This window comes from Triturus cristatus, chromosome 2_1 (assembly GCF_964204655.1).
Source record: "Triturus cristatus chromosome 2_1, aTriCri1.1, whole genome shotgun sequence".
Lineage (NCBI taxonomy): Eukaryota > Metazoa > Chordata > Amphibia > Caudata > Salamandridae > Triturus > Triturus cristatus.
Window position 1 is genome coordinate 898,981,451 of NC_140581.1, and position 18,288 is coordinate 898,999,738.

Genomic DNA, 18,288 nt, shown 5'->3' on the forward strand with positions numbered 1-18,288 from the left:
ATCATGAGAAAAAAAGCTGCTCTTTCCGGATCCTACGTCTGTATCTTATGCAAATGTGATTTCTTTTCAGTAGGATTTTACTGTTTTTCTTTAATGTATTCAGAACCTACAGATAGGGACGCGTGAGCTGGAGGAAATGGGAGCCAAGTTCTGTGTTGGCTTGCTGCGTTTGAGAAGGTTGACCTCCCCAGTGGAATACAGCCTGCCTCCCAGCCTCCTCGACATTGAAAATGACTTGATTGAGAGCAGCTGCAAAGTATCCAGGTATATTAGTCTAAAACATAGTGGGCATATTTTATTCACTATTAATTAATATTATGAGATATGGCTTGTAATGGTTTTTCCAGGTTCATACATTTCCAACCCACCTTTTCGTTCATATTCACCCTGGAGTGGAGTTCACATATTTGAACATGAGTTCTTTAAATGCAGCCATTTTATGCGACCTCTGCCTCTTGCACTATTCATGAAACGCTTAGTATTGGAGCCAAATTCATAACGCTCTCCCATTGAAACCACAACATATAATAGGCTGACCATATTAGCAAAGACTGTCATCGTCCCTTCTTGTCAGCTGTACCTCTCTTCTCAAGTATTCAAAGGGAGCGTTACAAAAGGGAGAGCAAGAATTATACTTCTGCATCTTAGGATCTTCATTAATAGTCATAAACAGTTCCATACATGCACCTGTTTGTGGGATTTCAGAATGCCTTTTTTTAATGTATATATTTCCTATATAAATTTATGGAAACACAGATTTTTAAAAGCAGAAAAAATACATCTGCAGACAGTTATGTTATTTTTTCTTTTCAAAAGAACTTTAATTGGACGTATAGATATATTTTTTAAACTCCATTGTTGTATGAGTCCAAACATTGCTCCCTAATTAAAATAGGAAGATGTGAGAAATTGATGGAAATGCTGCTAGATAGACAGAAGCCATGGATGGCTGAAAACAATAAACACAGTGTGACTGGTGGCAGGCAAGCATTGAAAAAAAGCTCCTAGAGCCATTTAGAGAAACCAAGCGAAGATGATGGGCCACTCTTCAATTTTTTCTTCATGAGGACTGGCTCCACCAAAGACCCCAGGGGTTCTGTGGACCAAGCCTAAAGGGCGCAGATTTTCACCTCTGATGGAGTCTTTTCTCCATAAGGAGTGTTATGCCTCAATACTCAATTCCACACAAAATGTTATGGCAACGTGTAAGACATTTAACATTAACTTACTCACAGGCATTTAAACCCAAACAGCTCCCTCCTTTCCAGTATGTTAACCCATACGAGAAAAGGCGCTTATCGAACTGCTGAGGAGTGAAGAAAGAGAACATGCAGTTTCTTTTGAGGCCTTATGTTCTGGAAAGGAGGCAGACTCTGACTATGAGTTGTTGTATCTTTGCATTCATGTTATATGGAGTCTCAAAGCAATGTTTTCTTTCTCGTTTGCGCTGTAGGAAGCTGGCTCTGTATATACTATACCAAAGTAAGGTATAGGGTGCACAGAGTCCAGTTGATCCCCAGAGGTATAGCAGAGGATAAATTAGATAATACCTTACTCTCAAGTTAGTGGTAGTTGGGCTGAGCTGTTAGGCTTATCTGAGGGTAGTGTTAAGCATTTATTATACACACTCAGGCAAGAAATTATGTCACACACTCAAAGACTGAATCGAGACCAACTATTTGTATAAAAAGTTGTTACTTTGTCGTTTTATTACTAGAACCGAGAATCACTTAGTGCAGGTAAGTTGTACAGTTTGAAATTATAACAATCCTTTTCAATAATTCAGTACTGGTTTGTAAACACAGTTGTATATTGTAGAATTTTAAGAATAGTTTTTGTAAATATCAATCAAGTACAGTTGTATACTTTAGCATTGTTAAAGTTAGACGGTGCAAGACAATATCTAGGACTACAATCCAATCCTATGAAGTAAAACACTGTTAAGCAGTTAGCAGGTAAGTTCTCCACTTCCCCAGGATATAGGGGTTTAGTACAACACAGGGCAAGGTTAACGACCAGGTAAGTACTGCACCACCAGCGGCATGGTGGCGACCGAGAGCAGAGGTCACTGGGCCCAATGTTGTCCAATAGAGACGGGTGTACCTTGAAAATGCGCGGTTTGCAGGTAGGTATGCCCGGTCTCACGGAAATTGCCCTGGGGGCTGAGGTGAGCACGGGGGGGCACAAAGTAGCACCAAAGCTACATCACCAGAGGCACAGAGGTGGCCGGGTGCAGGGTGAAAAATCAGCGTTGGCGCCTAATACTTCTTAATGGAAGTGATTGGTTTTGGAAAGCCGCTGCAGGCTTGAACCCGGAGGCTGGATGAAGGCGACCAACGGCTGGGCAGGTATGTTGGATAGCTGGGGGACACCTGGGCACCATCGGTTGTCTCCCCATATTCGGGGGGGTGGAGGATGCAGGGGTGCCTTTTGGTGTCCGGTTTCTTGAGCTGGATCAGGTTGTAGTCAGAGGGACCCTCAGAACAGAGGCTGCATGCGTCGGGGAAGAGGGGATCCTGGAGAGGTCAGCCACCGATGCAAACCAGATCAGGGTTGCTGGGAAGACTTCACAGGATAGGTAAGTCACTCAAACTCGGGCTTTGGGAGTTAAGTGCAGAGTGGTGCAGTGTTGCGGATCCTCCTGGGTCTGGAGACTGGTGTTCGTTTCTTTGCTGGACAGATCCGGTGTCCACGAGTGACAGGAGTCTTTGTTGAAGTCAGCACAGATCCTCCGGGGTTTTTGAGGTTGCTGGTTGCGGGCCACATAGATTTCTGGAAGCAGGGTCGCTGGAGGAGGAGACAGGCCGCGAGGACTGTGGTCAAGTCAGTCGTCGTCTTCTCCACTGCTGCACGGCTCTTCAGTCCTTCTTCTTAGGGCATCGTATCTGAGGAAAAAGGTTCAGGGGAACCCCTAAATACTAGATTTAGGGGTGTTACAGGGGCATGCGGGTTGGGACCTATGGGTCCCTTCCCCCTAGGGTGTCTAAACCCTCCACCCCCCTTATGCCACCTTGCAGTGGGAGGGGCATACCCTGTCTGATAGTGGCAGATGGCAGGTAGCCAGTCAGAGACCACACCAGGGCTGGTCGTTTTTCAGGGGGCAGCTATAAGATACCCTCTGAGTACATTGTACATTAAATCCAACACTGGCATCAGTGTGGGCTTCCAGTGCTGAGAAGTTTGATACCAATCTTAGTCTTCAGTAAAGCCATCATGGAGCTGTGGAGTTTGTGCTGACAAACTCCCAGCCCATGTACTCAAAATGCCTTCACTGCACTTACAATGTTGGTGAATGGCACAGACACTTTTGGGGCATACTGCTCATGCAGCTATGCCCTCACCTGTGGAATGGGTCACCCTGCCTTTAGGGTTGTAAGGCCTGCTAATGGGGTGACTAACCCATGTCACAGGCAGTGTTGGTGGACATTGCACACAGGGATGTGTGCCATGTCGACTCTTCAGTTTGGTCTGCACCAAAACACGCAGCCTGCAATGGCAGTGTGTAGGTGTTAAGGTGAGTAGTCTCTGAAGGTGGCATAATACATGCTGCAGCCCTCATAGGCCCACTCTTGTCATAAGGCCCTTGGTACTAGGGGTACCTTTTACAAGATACTTACATGTGGCCCAGAGGTGTGCCAATTGTGGTAACAAAGGTGCACTTTTGGGAAAGAACACAGTCCCTGGCACCCTGATCGGCAGGGACCCAGGGCATACTCGGTTAAGTTGGCATCATGAATCTGGCAAAAAGTTAGGGGGTAACCATGCAAAAAGAGGAACTTTCCTACAGCTGCTGAGAATAAAATAAAGAAATAATTCTCGATTCCGGTCTTGACATATAATTACACCATTACAGCATGAATCCTAACTTCACTGCTGAATTACATAAGCAATACATGTAGGAAAAATGATAAAATACATCTAGCTAGGCAGTAGCCAAGGAATTCTGAAGAAAATAAGCCCTGTTTTTTGAAGAGTCTAGCAGCTTCTGTCTCCAAGCATACTTTGCACTGGCACTTGCTCAAGAACTTCAGTTCATTTTTCCTGTTCTGTGTGAGAGGAGCTCAGTACAGTGGGCTAGGGTGAGAGTTAATATTTGTGAATTGTGTTTTCTTGTTCCACTTCTTTTATTCAATTTCTTTCCTTCTGGAGTGTGTTTTCAGAGTTAAACAGTCTTTTTTCAAATTTTTCCTCACAGAAGCTTGGGAAAGTGTCTTCTCTGATTGTGAAGTATGCAGGAGAAAGCACACAGATAATGACTATAAATTAATTCTTAGTCATTTGGACTCGTTGCAACACAATGGTAAATTAAAACAATAATAACTACAAAAAATAATACTAACCGGAACAAAAAACAACATCAACAACATTAATTTAGAATTTAAATGACTGCTACGCTCTTAGCGAGCTGTTTACATTTTATCCAGTCTTGCCCAGTTTGGGCGGAACACTTGGCTACTGAGATACTGCCATTTTGGGGAAGAACATTTTTTTTAAAAAATGGCCCTGTGTTCTGTCATATTAGTAGGCAGTATAGTTTAATAATTGTGGAAATGTGGATTTTCCTGATCAGTTATGTCCCCTATCTTGGACCCCAACGGTTCTATATGCATGTTACAAGTACATGTATGTTCCCTCCAGTTCCAGTTTCGAAGACGCAAACATATGTGTGTCTACCGTCGACATGTTCTCTGTCAGATCCGCCATCAATGGGCTGGATATTCGATTCCTAAGCATGAAAGGCCACCGACTTTATATGGCTAAGTTACTCCATTTTTACAGTTCAGGCAAGTAGGCCCGATTCTGTCCTCAAAGCCTTTCCCTGCTCTCTGTCTCTGACAGCTTCAGCTTGAGCTCGCATCTGTATCCATGAACTTTGTCCTACTCCCTGTGCAGCTAACGGTGCCTGCCTCGGCCAGTTTTCGCCTGCCTGCCAAGAAGCTGTATTTCACCTTCGAATTATCTATTTTGCTCTTCAGCCGATGCATTCCTGTCTAGTGATTTAGGTAAACATTTCCTTTAGCTCACAAGCAAAGGACTCAGCCTTTCCGTCCTCCTGCAAGTGATTCATAGCCCTGCTGCCATGGAAAGCTTTCTGCCTCTCGCTTCTCATATAGACACTTAGGCGTTTGTGCACGCACACAGTCAGTATAGACTAGATTCTGTCCGAGAGTCCTTCCTTGTGGATAACATAGTTCTTTAAACATAGGATGTTAGATATGATTTGGGATTAGGTTGACTTGACCCCTCAGACTTCTCGTCTCCACATGTAGAGCTAAATGTCAAGTCCCTTCACCCCCTAGTTGCACGTCAATTACACGTCATGCTGCTGCGCGCGCATCTATGCCAAGTATTATCTTATAGATCCACCTATGTCTGATAATCCTAACCAATCATGTTTCTTTTATTCCTTATTACGCCTAGTTTCGATTACGTACCTGTCATGTCACTTTTCTTATCAAATGTTACGCCTTCTACATTCGTTTCATTGTAATGTACTTATTATAAAAATGCATGTCTGTCAATAAAGTATTGTACTTCACTTCCTGAACCCTCGCGGTGACGGAACCTGAAGGCCGCGACTCGAGTCGGCCATTTTGAATGGAATAAAGCCCATTTAGAAACTCTTATACCACGGATTCTGCCTCTTGTTATTTTGAGCTATTTTACTTTATTTTAAGATCCCGTATGAAATTCAGTCCGGTAAAGAAGATTTTATTTACCACATAATGGCGCCCGAACAGGGACACTTTCTCATCTCACGCGCCGGCGGTGCGTTGCAGGCCCGGTCTCCTGCCACAGCTGGACGGACCATAAACGCGTACCAGCAGGATTTCCTGTAAGCTCCCTCCGGTCAAGCGGGGGCGACTGAGGCTGCGATCAACCCAGACGAGGCGGTGAGAAGTGCGAAGTGTCCCGACCAGAGCCTAGCTGAGAGAGCAAGATCCGAGGTATACAGAGGCCCACCAGGTTTCTCGAAATCCCGATGTCCAGAGGGTCCGCTGTCCGCAGTCATCGAGTCCTGTCCATTCTCTGAGGCCTTTCGTTTCAAGGAGCTACTCGGTGAGTACCATCGCCGGGGAGGCGTGTTGACGCGCACATAGGTTGTGCCGGTCAAGACGGATTTGGGTACACGAATCCGGTCTGCACTGTTTAGCAGTGTATATGTACTGTTTAGCAGTATATCAAGTATTCCGAAGTATTCAGTTATTGTCAAGAATTCAGCGTGGTGATTAGTTAGGCAGACTGTCATCATTGTCGGTCGTTGTTAAAATGTTTAATGTTTAATGTTTAAAGTGTTCAAATATTGTGGTATGAATGAGTGTTCATTGTTCACTGTTCATTATTGTGTTTTTCGTATTAAGTGAGTTCAAGAGTAAGTATCAGATCAGTTGTCAATATGCCGCTCTTCTCGAAGTTAAGACAGATTACTACCAGAAAAGGGGTGCTTGAAGAAGCAGTTCCTATTCCTCCTAGGGACACTCCAGGGCATTTTATGTACCATAAGCATGGCTTAGATGCCATATTGTTTCTTGATCTATGGGTAGATTATACCAAGGGATTGCCGGAAAGTCAAAGGTGGCCCGTAGCGGGAACCTGGGATGCAGAATGCATCATGAAAGTGGAGGAAGAGTTATGGAAAAGAAAGGTCAGACAATCACAGAAAGACGCTGTTGAGTTATGGCGTAAGGAATCTCATAGACGAACAGAAAAAGCACGTAGGCAAGAAGAGAGGAGTAAAGAAAGTTCAAATAAAGTTCAAGAAAATCTATTAATTAAGGAAGGTATCCGAGTGAAATCAGAACAAGTAAATAGACAAAGAAATGCTCTTATGAATGGTATGTATCCCCTTCTAGCCGAAGGACTACCTAAGGCTGCTCCAGAGATGCCAAAAGACTTGCCACCCCCATTATTTCCAATTAAGGTACATCCAAAAGGGCATCCCAGAACCGCAGAAGATGTTTTTCTTTCCTCATATCTAGACGACGCAGCTCCCGAGTATGCTAACGCCACACCACATAGACCGTCTGGCGGAGGGGTTCAACGTCAGGATCAGGTATCTGTCCCCGTGCAACAGCAAGTCCCGATACAAGCTTCGGCAAGCACATCTGTTTCCGCATCTGTCTCCGCAGTCGATCCTACAGGGGTATCGACACCCATAGTTGCTGTGTCACGTTCAACGAATCCATTCACACCCGACGCCCCAGATGGGGCCACGGGAGGTGCTAGCAGTACCTTTACACCACCCAGAATAAATAAACTTGTTTTTCAAGAGTCAGCGCATTCACGTACACCTAAATTCGTAAGTGAACGTACGCTTAAGGAACTCCTTGTAAATTGTAGATATGACCCAGTGGTTGGTAAAGAGGACGAAATGGTCCTGGCATCATTACGTATCAGGCGAGCCGCAGAGTATTTAGCAAGGTTACCAGGAATGACTACGCATCTAGATAACATATATCATTTTGTTCAAACAGGACGAGATCCAGGATGTATTAACAGAGCTATGGAATTCCAGAAAGTAGAGATACAGGGGGAACTGTTACGTTTCCTCATAAACTGTGTGATCAGAAATCAAGACCGCCCGAGGGTAGACCCGAATGCAATGCTTATTCTTACAAGATGGAGTCAGAATATATCAGAAGGGAGACACGATAAGCAAAATTGTATAATAGCCATGTGCCGAAAAATCCGTAAAGAAATAGAGCGTATTCATGAAGAAAGATTGGGAACAGACGAGTTTGAGCAAGATGAAGTGTCCGAATCAGGGAATTCCGCAAGACAGTCAGAGACCATAGCCTATGTAGGCAGAGGAGGATCCTGTGATAATGCTAGATGTTTTTCTGATCCCATACACTCAGTATGCCCAAATAATAGCAGAACGTATCCGACGCCTGTAATGAATCTGAAGTCTCCAGAACATTTGTTTCAAGCCGCAGATAAAATACTACGAGAACGAAGAGGTTACCACCTCCTCGATTCCATGGATGAGCAAGAATTAGCCAGATCAGCCGTTCACTGGATTGACAGTCCTGAAAAATACGGTGATGAGACCGTAGCACACACGTTTTTTAATCTCAGTACAGATGAACAACGTTTAGCTGGAATATATATGATTCAGCAACTCCTCATATTATATAAGAGCCAACATGCTGACCCTGGTCCTTTACCTGATATATTAACGGAACTACTCACGAACAGATGGAGAGGTTCTAGTAACAAGCTAATTAAAGAGATATTAGTGTCACGTAAGCAGTATGTCCTTTTTGTAAGTCCGGATCCTCTCTCGCTGCCCCGCAGAGAAAGAGCGCCGTACTATATGGATAGACAAAATCCCCTACGAGAAGTGCACCCAATAAAAGGCGAAGACAATGAGTTTCACCGTGTATTTGTTTACACACCCATATCAAAAATGGAATTATTAGAAATGAAAAAAGTAGTACCTAGTCATGACAAAGACCCAGCGGGTTTCCACCGAGAAATTAAAGACATGTTACTGATGGGAGAGTACACCTTTCCTGATATTATGACGATATTAAAGGTGCTTTTGCCTGCTGGCATTTATGAAAAACTGAAAGAAAAAGAGTGGGAAGTGGGTGACCAAAAGATAGACTGGACAGCATTAGCAGAGGAAGAAAGGGGCCGAACTGCAGGTTCAGGGCTCGGGGATAAAGTTAAACTGTTACCAGGTTTACTAGTACAGGTACTGCCACGTTTATTAACTACAAAAAAGGAAGATTGGGGTGCAATCACAGCCTGCAAACAAAAGCAAGATGAAGACACAAGCGATTATTATGCTCGATTTGAAAAATGTTTTGGTATAAATAGTGGTATAAAAGCAAGTAGTGACTCATATCCACATTTATTTGTGACAAAATTAGTGGAAAATGCATTGCCTCCAGTAAAGAATAGAATATTGAAATTCGAGAGTACCTGGCAAAGTAACACTCCGTCGCAAATGCTACAAATGTTACAGTATCATCACAATAGAATTAGGGATGAACAAGAACACGAGCATAGACGCATGAAGGATACAAAAATGAAAATGCTAGTTTCTCAGACAGTACCAGCAGATGGTCACAAAAAGGGTGTGACACATTCTGGTGATTCTGCAGTTCCTGTAAAAGGAACCTGCAATTACTGTAAACAACTGGGCCATTATGTACACGATTGTCCAGTCCTGAAACGTAATATAGCTACAGGTATTGCAAAGGAGAGACCACGATTAGTTAGACAAGATCAGAATGAACAAGGAACTATGCAGCATGGACAGTCCATGCCAGTTCAGCAACAGTCCATGCCAGCCTCACAGCAACCCATACAGTTTGTGCCAGCTGCACCACCGTTGCCTGCTACTGCCACACAAACCACGACACGACAAATGTATCAGACTGCACAGTATGAATACCCTGAGTATCAGCGTTACGCATGAACCAGCCTAGAGAGGGAAGTTGACTTACCGCTTATCGAGATTCCTGTAGATCAAGAAGGACCTTATGTACATAGTGAATTATTAGGTCAGGATAGAAAATTCTTACTCGATACAGGGGCAAGTCGAACAACTATAAAACGTAGTGAAGTTCCAGGGGCACCCCTCTCAGGCTCTCAAAATGTTTCCCTTGGTTTTTCAGGAAAACCTATTGTTAATGAAGTATCACAGCCTCTACCACTTACGATAGGACCTTTGACACGAACTACAGATTTATTGCTTACTAAATCATGCCCAGAAAATCTGTTAGGAATTAAAACTCTGAAAGCACTAGGAGCCATAATATGTTGTTCTCCGGAAGGAGTAAGGTTGTTTTTACGTGATTTTAAAGGTCACTATGTGTCTAGAGACATGGATCCCCGACTACAGACTTTACCAGTACATCTATGGGCACAAGGCCCTGCGGATGTTGGCTGCATGAACATTACACCCTATCGAGTCACACTGAAAGCAGGAGTGGTACTACCACGAATGCGACAATACAAGTTACCGCATGATGCTGTAGTGGCTTTGCTGAAAATCATTGATGAGCTGATTGCCCAGGGAGTAGTTGTAGAAACAGACTCCAATGTATGTAATTCACCGATAATTCCGATTCTTAAACGAACTGATCCTACTGCCCCACCAGTGTACCGATTGGTTATTGATTTGCGTGAACTAAACAAGTGCATTGTACCACAATTCCCTGTGGTCCCTGATATATCATCATTGTTGACAGCAATTGATTCCGAAGCAACATTCTTTACTGTAATTGATCTCAAGAATGCCTTTTTCAGCGTCCCAATAGATCCGGAAAGCCAATATTTGTTCGGATTCAGTTTAAATGGGCGCAGCTTTAAATTCTCACGCGCTCCCCAAGGATTCACAGAAAGCCCCAGCATCTACAGCCAAGCACTGAAACGAGAACTTGACAGTATCCACATGCCAGTCAATACAGCACTGCTTCAATATGTCGATGATCTGCTGATCACCGCGAGAAGCGAGCCAGAATGTGAAAAAGCTTCTCTGACAGTTTTACATTTTCTAGCCGACAAGGGGCACAAGGTGTCTCCTTCTAAGCTGCAATTCTGTGTCCAGCGAGTTATTTATCTTGGTCACTCGCTGTCCAAGGAGGGAAGGCAGCTTACACCAGATCGCATCCAGTTAATTGCTAACATGTCAATACCCCAGACACAAAAGGAGGTGCGGGCTTTCATAGGCCTCACTTCATATTGTAGGCAGTGGATCCCTCAGTACGCATTTCTAGCAAAACCACTCATTCAGTTAACCACACAGGAGGCAGCCACATCGACTGTTCTCCCTTGGACTCAGGAGCATACACAAGCTTTTGAAAACCTAAAGGAAGCTTTATGTCAAGCACCTGTTTTAGCAACACCATGTTATAGCAAACATTTTACACTCTTTGTTACAGAACGCGAAGGTACTGCCTTGTCAGTACTCACTCAGGATCAAGCAGGATCACGCAAGCCATGTGCTTATTTTTCCAGTACATTAGATCCCGTAGCTCAGGCTTTGCCTGCATGCCTGAAATCAGTGGCAGCGACAGCTTTAGCAATCAGACAAAGCGATGCCATAGTATTAGGACACCCATTGACAGTACAAGTACCACATGCAGTAGAGGTTCTTGTGAACCGAACACAAACACAACACTTGACCATAGCAAGACTTACCGGTTATGAACTGACATTGTTTCAACCACACATAGAGATCCGACGGTGTAATACATTGAATCCTGCTACACTATTACCTGTAATTGGAACAGACCCACTAGCTCATGATTGTGTTGAAATCATTGAAATAAAGACGAAACCTAGACAAGACTTGACAGACGTTCCATTGTTAGATCCAGACCTGACGTTGTATGTAGACGGATCGTGCATGAGAACAAGTACAGGAGATTTAGTGGCCGCGTATGCAGTCACAACAGACACTGAAGTTATTGAGACAAATTGTATAGATACTTTGTCAGCCCAAGCAGCAGAACTTATTGCTCTAACACAAGCCTGTATTCAAGCCACAAATAAGAAAGTTAATATATACACTGACTCACGTTATGCATTCGGAGTTGTACACGACTTCGGCGTGCTGTGGCGAGAGAGAGGTTATTTAACTTCCCATGGTGCCCACATTCAGCACGGACCCCTCATTCATGCTTTGTTAGATGCAATACATCTACCCACTGCTATATCGATTATGAAATGTAAAGCACACACGAAGGTTACTGATACCATTTCTCAAGGCAATGATTTAGCTGACAGAACAGCTAAACAGACTGCTCAGAATCGCACATTAGACATGACAAAGCCAATAGTTCAGACACCAACACAGTGTATGACAATTAAGGATCCCGCACTTGACGTAATTGACATACAGACACATGCCACAGCAGAAGAAATAAAGAAGTGGACTGAACTAGGAGGGATCCAGACAGATCAAGGATGGATGACGAAGGAGAAATCTGTATGGTTTCTCCCTGATTCCATGGTTCAAGCCATTATAGCTACAGTTCACAGTCCAGCACATTTAGGAGAGAAGGCTATGCTAGACAGCATTCAGCACATTTGGTTCAACAAACATTTACGAGCAGCAGCTAAACAAAAAGTTCGTACCTGTATGATATGTTGTCAGTTTAATCCAGGAAAGAGTGTTCCCGTAGAGCAGGGTGGATTTCAGCCTCCTGACCATCCTTTTGAAGTCCTCCAGATGGATTATATTCAGATGGAACGTTGTCGAGGATTCAAATATGTTCTCGTAGTTGTCTGCGCTCTCTCCCGTTGGACAGAGGCGTATCCCGTATCAGATTACACTGCCCCGACTACTGCCAAGCAGCTAGTTCGAGAATTCTTCCCACGGTACGGTTTACCACGTGTTGTATATTCAGATAACGGCCAGCCTTTCGCATCCGAATTAATGAAACATGTCTCACTTTTGTTGGGATATCAGTGGAAATTCCACTGTGTCCGACACCCCGAGGCAGCAGGTCTCGTGGAACGACATAATCAACTTTTAAAAATCAGACTGTCTAAAATATGTCAGGAAAAAGGTGTGGACTGGATAGTAGCCTTACCAGTTGCGCTATTTTACATGAGGATGGTAGCACACTCTCGAACAGGGCTATCCCCTTATGAGGTGATCTTTGGTAGACCACCGAATATGTGGGGGACGCCTATACCCCGTAAAATAACTGATGTTGACTGTAATATGCTGACAGATTACCTGGCTTCCTTGATGTCTGCACTACAATCTTGTCGTTCACAGGTAGTCGCAGCTTTTCCCGACAACACCGAGGTGAAACCTCATGACGTAATTCCCGGCGATTATGTTCTCGTCAGGAATTTCGATCGGAAAACGCAACTGGAGCCAAGGTGGAGGCTTCCTAAGTTGGTCCTGCTGACGACCAGAACAGCTGTGAAGATCGAAGGGAGAAAGGGCTGGGTGCATTCCAGCCATATAAAGAAATTTCATGGACTTCCTCCTGACACAAACAGTACTCCCCGTGTGTCTTCCCCCATTGACTCAAAGCTACCTTTGGCTGAAGCCAGTAGCACCGAACTCTATAAGCAGAAACTCAGGTCCAGATCCAAACTGTCGGACGATTTGATTGTTTAAGTCCTCTCCAAGGTGAAGCGGTTGAATCTGTCCCGACATGTATCCCTTAGGTCTGAATGATGTAGAGTCCAGAATCATAATGAAACGACATGCTTATTGTAAATTACTGCGTAGCCACTGTATTGTGACTTTATTAATTTTGTTTTTCTTGAGTTTTTTAATAGTTACTGCAAGTATATTGTTGCATATGTATTATCCTGTTTCTAAACGTGCTTTCAATATAACTGATGAACATTCTTTTAGTGAATTACCCCCACATGAGTTGTCCTATAGACTTGCGCTGCGCACCAACACCTTCATTAGTATGTTACATCATTCCCATCAGACTAGTAATGCCACCAATTGTTGGGTGTGTGGCCGACTCCCTCCCTATCAGAATAACAAAGGAGTTCTGCCTTTCTTTCCACATCCGTTCACACACAATGGCTCCTGTGGAGCATGGTTTAGTTTATTAAATTCCATAGACCCAGACACAGCAGTTTATCAACAACATTGGATATGGGGAAATCTGAATCTAGTTTTATTCAAAGTCTGTCACCCTAATAAGGAGGGTCACCCCAGTAGAACAGGAACTGATTTAGAAAATGAAGTGTATAAATTAGGTAATTTTACGCCTAATCTTATGATTTTGAATGTCAAATCCGAAGTTGAACTAATTCTGCCCACTATGTCAGTATTTCCAGCTAAGGGTGAATTATGTGTAAGAAAAGTTGGTTCCATACACATGGGCCATAGCCAATGCGTTACTACAGTAGAATATAGTGATCAAGGTAAATCTTCATTTAGAGCTTCTCGCCATTCTTACTTTATATGTGGTCAGACTGCATATATGCGTCTGCCTCTAGATTGGGATGGTACCTGTTACATAGCATTCCTTTTGCCACCTGTTTTCCTAGCTCCCCCTGATTATTATCGAAATGTTCATTTAGTACACAATAGAGAGCGAAGAGATCTCCCAGTTGTCGATTATACTGAGACGGCATGGGACAAGTATGTAGATTTCAATAAAGGTATCTTTCCCTATATAGGTACAATATCAAATAGTAAGCTGATACGCAGACTCACCAAGACTCTTGAAGCTGTAGTAAACGAGACTATAGCCGCCCTAGGCAATCTGACAGAGGAACAATCAGTGATGAGAATTGTTGTTCTCCAGAATCGTCTTGTCCTTGACGTCATCCTGGCCGATAGGGGCGGAGCTTGCAGGGTCATCGGATCCAGCTGCTGCATATTCATACCAGAAAATTCGCCATCTGTATATAAAGCTATAACACGCCTTCATAAGATTGTAAGCCAGATACACGAGAATCCAGGCACTTGGACGTGGTCCGGGTGGTTTTGGAGTGTGATATCGGCCTGGGGATGGAGAGTTCTATCCTTCCTAGGTATTGGCCTTCTTATGCTCTTCAGTTGTTGTTTATGCCTGCAATGTGGACCAGCGATTTGTGGTCTGTGTGCCACATCATGCATTCCATATCACAGTTCTCGTTCAAAACACCGGAAGAAGAAGGAAGAAGAAATGATGCTCCATGAGCAAATCGATGGAATGATGAAGATTGATATCTCTTAAAGGGCAAGTAGGGGACAAGGAGGGAATGTGGAAATGTGGATTTTCCTGATCAGTTATGTCCCCTATCTTGGACCCCAACGGTTCTATATGCATGTTACAAGTACATGTATGTTCCCTCCAGTTCCAGTTTCGAAGACGCAAACATATGTGTGTCTACCGTCGACATGTTCTCTGTCAGATCCGCCATCAATGGGCTGGATATTCGATTCCTAAGCATGAAAGGCCACCGACTTTATATGGCTAAGTTACTCCATTTTTACAGTTCAGGCAAGTAGGCCCGATTCTGTCCTCAAAGCCTTTCCCTGCTCTCTGTCTCTGACAGCTTCAGCTTGAGCTCGCATCTGTATCCATGAACTTTGTCCTACTCCCTGTGCAGCTAACGGTGCCTGCCTCGGCCAGTTTTCGCCTGCCTGCCAAGAAGCTGTATTTCACCTTCGAATTATCTATTTTGCTCTTCAGCCGATGCATTCCTGTCTAGTGATTTAGGTAAACATTTCCTTTAGCTCACAAGCAAAGGACTCAGCCTTTCCGTCCTCCTGCAAGTGATTCATAGCCCTGCTGCCATGGAAAGCTTTCTGCCTCTCGCTTCTCATATAGACACTTAGGCGTTTGTGCACGCACACAGTCAGTATAGACTAGATTCTGTCCGAGAGTCCTTCCTTGTGGATAACATAGTTCTTTAAACATAGGATGTTAGATATGATTTGGGATTAGGTTGACTTGACCCCTCAGACTTCTCGTCTCCACATGTAGAGCTAAATGTCAAGTCCCTTCACCCCCTAGTTGCACGTCAATTACACGTCATGCTGCTGCGCGCGCATCTATGCCAAGTATTATCTTATAGATCCACCTATGTCTGATAATCCTAACCAATCATGTTTCTTTTATTCCTTATTACGCCTAGTTTCGATTACGTACCTGTCATGTCACTTTTCTTATCAAATGTTACGCCTTCTACATTCGTTTCATTGTAATGTACTTATTATAAAAATGCATGTCTGTCAATAAAGTATTGTACTTCACTTCCTGAACCCTCGCGGTGACGGAACCTGAAGGCCGCGACTCGAGTCGGCCATTTTGAATGGAATAAAGCCCATTTAGAAACTCTTATACCACGGATTCTGCCTCTTGTTATTTTGAGCTATTTTACTTTATTTTAAGATCCCGTATGAAATTCAGTCCGGTAAAGAAGATTTTATTTACCACATAATGATTGATCTGGAGAAACACAAACTTAAAATTTACAACTTAATACCATGATTGGGGGTTCTCTTCAATAATCATTATTGATTTCTATCCAAATGAACACTTTTTGCAACATTAGGATAATCTAAGGCTTAGGGAAAAAACATAAAGCTCTAGTTTATACCTTGCAGTTTGTATGCAGCTCATAGATGAAAATTAATAGCTCACGGTTCTTTGTTAGGATTTTAACTTATAAACTGCAAGTAGCGAAAGGATCTCTCTGACAAAAGCAGTAACCCACTGTCAATGTCAATTTTCAATAAGGACATTGAAAGACAGAGAGGGTATTCATTTCAGCAGTTTGCACTAGATAGCTTTCCATAGTTGCAATATCATGAAGCACAAGTGCAATGTGATAGAGCATCTGGGGAAGGGATTATATCCACTGAAGAGCTGCTGAAAGCCTCCAGGTGCCTCCACTGGGGGATATTTTGAGTGATGAAAAAGGAAAAAATTAATTACCATTAATACCATCATTCCTGTTTGTTTGATCAGGTCACCAATGATGAAAGATTGCACCTGCTTGCCTTTAGAGGCTGATACAACCTCAAGGACATCTATGACATCGAAGCACTGTCATGTTTGAAGCATGTGTCAACATCGAGGCATAGATCACTTCATAATTCTAAGTCAAGACATGCAACTTTATCTAATCAACCATAATCTCAGTTGTGTATTTTTTGCTCACCACCTGCATCACCAAAAACAAAGCCGGTGATTGTAATACCTGCTGATCAGCAACCGTTGCAGTCATTAGACATTATAGACTAGTCTGCTGTTACAACTGCCATGATTGTGCAAAGGTAGACTTCACCACGGTCAGGAGTTACCTCTGAGGAGCTCCAAGCCTATTCCAAAGGCACAAACTCTGAACAGCTTATCCTGGAAAGGAAGTCTCACCTCTATTGTCACCCAAAAGTCAGAGAAAAAGACTTGCGTTCCTCTAGTATTGTGTCTATTGGTGGATCCACGAATCCTTAAACACCCAAAGAAATAAAAGATACATTTGATTTGTTACAGACTCCTCCACGCTTTTTAAAAACAAGTCCATAGCTTGTAGAACAAAGGAGGCCAACCATTAGCATACATCATGTTCGAGGCATGTGTGGCTGTAGATACACATTCTTTGCATACTCCTGCCATCTAGTGTTAGGTCCAGATGTGTGCAAGTTGTTTTTCTTTGAAGAAGTTGTTTGAGTCAAGAGGTAAAGTGACGAAACCTCTTGGTGATAATGCGCATGGGCATCGACTCCACTTCCAGATTGTTTTCTTTCCGGTGTCGGGTTTGGACTTGTATGCCTGCACTCCGGGTCGAGACTGTTTTGTACTCCTTTTGGTTGGTTCGCAATTCACCTTTCCCCTCGCCGGGTAATGCGTTCCTCACCTGTGCCTTTTGAAATTGGAAAACTATCACTTGTCGGAACAACAAGCTCAACCAGCAACCCTTCAGATCTGGCCTCGAGCTCGGCACCGAAATTTCAGCCAAAGCTGACCACTTTGGTGCCCAACCAACTAGCTCCATCTTTGGCACCAACCACTTCAGCGTTTAAACACTAATCCATCTTGGCTCCGAAGATTTCGAGACTGGCACCGAGAGCTGACCTTGGTACTCTATGCCCGCCAGAGGCAAATCCAAATACAGCCACATACAGGGCATATCTGGCCAAGACTGTGGTTTCAGCGCCACCTCTGTCCAAGTGCCAACTCTCCTTTGGAGTGGCATTGATCTGCCAGTGCAAACTAAGAAGCGAAAGACTAACAAGGCTACCAGTCCCTTGCACCCTCCTACACCATCTTCACCACCACCACCCTTAATTCCCCCACCACCTTCACCCTCTCCCCCTCACTCTGAGGGTGATCATTTTGCCATCACTCCTCAGGGGTCCCCACATTCATTGCCAGGTGGGCATGGGACAGGGGATGATACCTTTGATACATCAAAGCCCCCTGATCCTTCATCGACCTATCACATTAACACTCCAGGGGACACTGATCCCGACTTGTACCCGGCTAGACCATCTCCTCCTGATGACACCACCTCTTATCAGGAGCTTATTGGCAGGGCTGCAGTGATCATCAGGTACCACTCCATAAGGAGCCTATAGAGAAGGATTTCCTCTTTGAAACCCTTTCCACATGACGTAGGGCAATACACTATCTCCCTCTGCTCAAGGGTATGCCAAGACATACCGACAATATTTTTAAAGATCCTTTGCGAGCCCGTATCATTGGTCCCAGGGTTGATTAAAAAGAAATATATAAAGCCTCACCCTCTGACCCTGTTTATATCAGAGGGCAAATTTCACCTGACTCCCAGGTTGTCTCCAAAGTCCGTAATTTAATTCCAAGGCAATGAGTGATGCTCCACCTCCGGATA

The 18,288-nt window shown here is 43.8% G+C and overlaps 1 protein-coding gene across 2 annotated transcripts in view; it reads left to right on the forward strand.

Annotated features, from left to right (window-relative positions):
- AGTPBP1 (ATP/GTP binding carboxypeptidase 1) overlaps nucleotides 1-18,288 on the forward strand; it is a 1,256,713-nt gene that overhangs the window by 1,111,335 nt on the left and 127,090 nt on the right. For both annotated transcript variants that reach the window (XM_085633101.1, XM_085633102.1), the window contains one exon: nucleotides 104-264. In XM_085633101.1, the coding sequence (XP_085489227.1) occupies nucleotides 104-264 (161 nt within the window). The remainder of the gene's footprint in view (nucleotides 1-103; nucleotides 265-18,288) is intronic.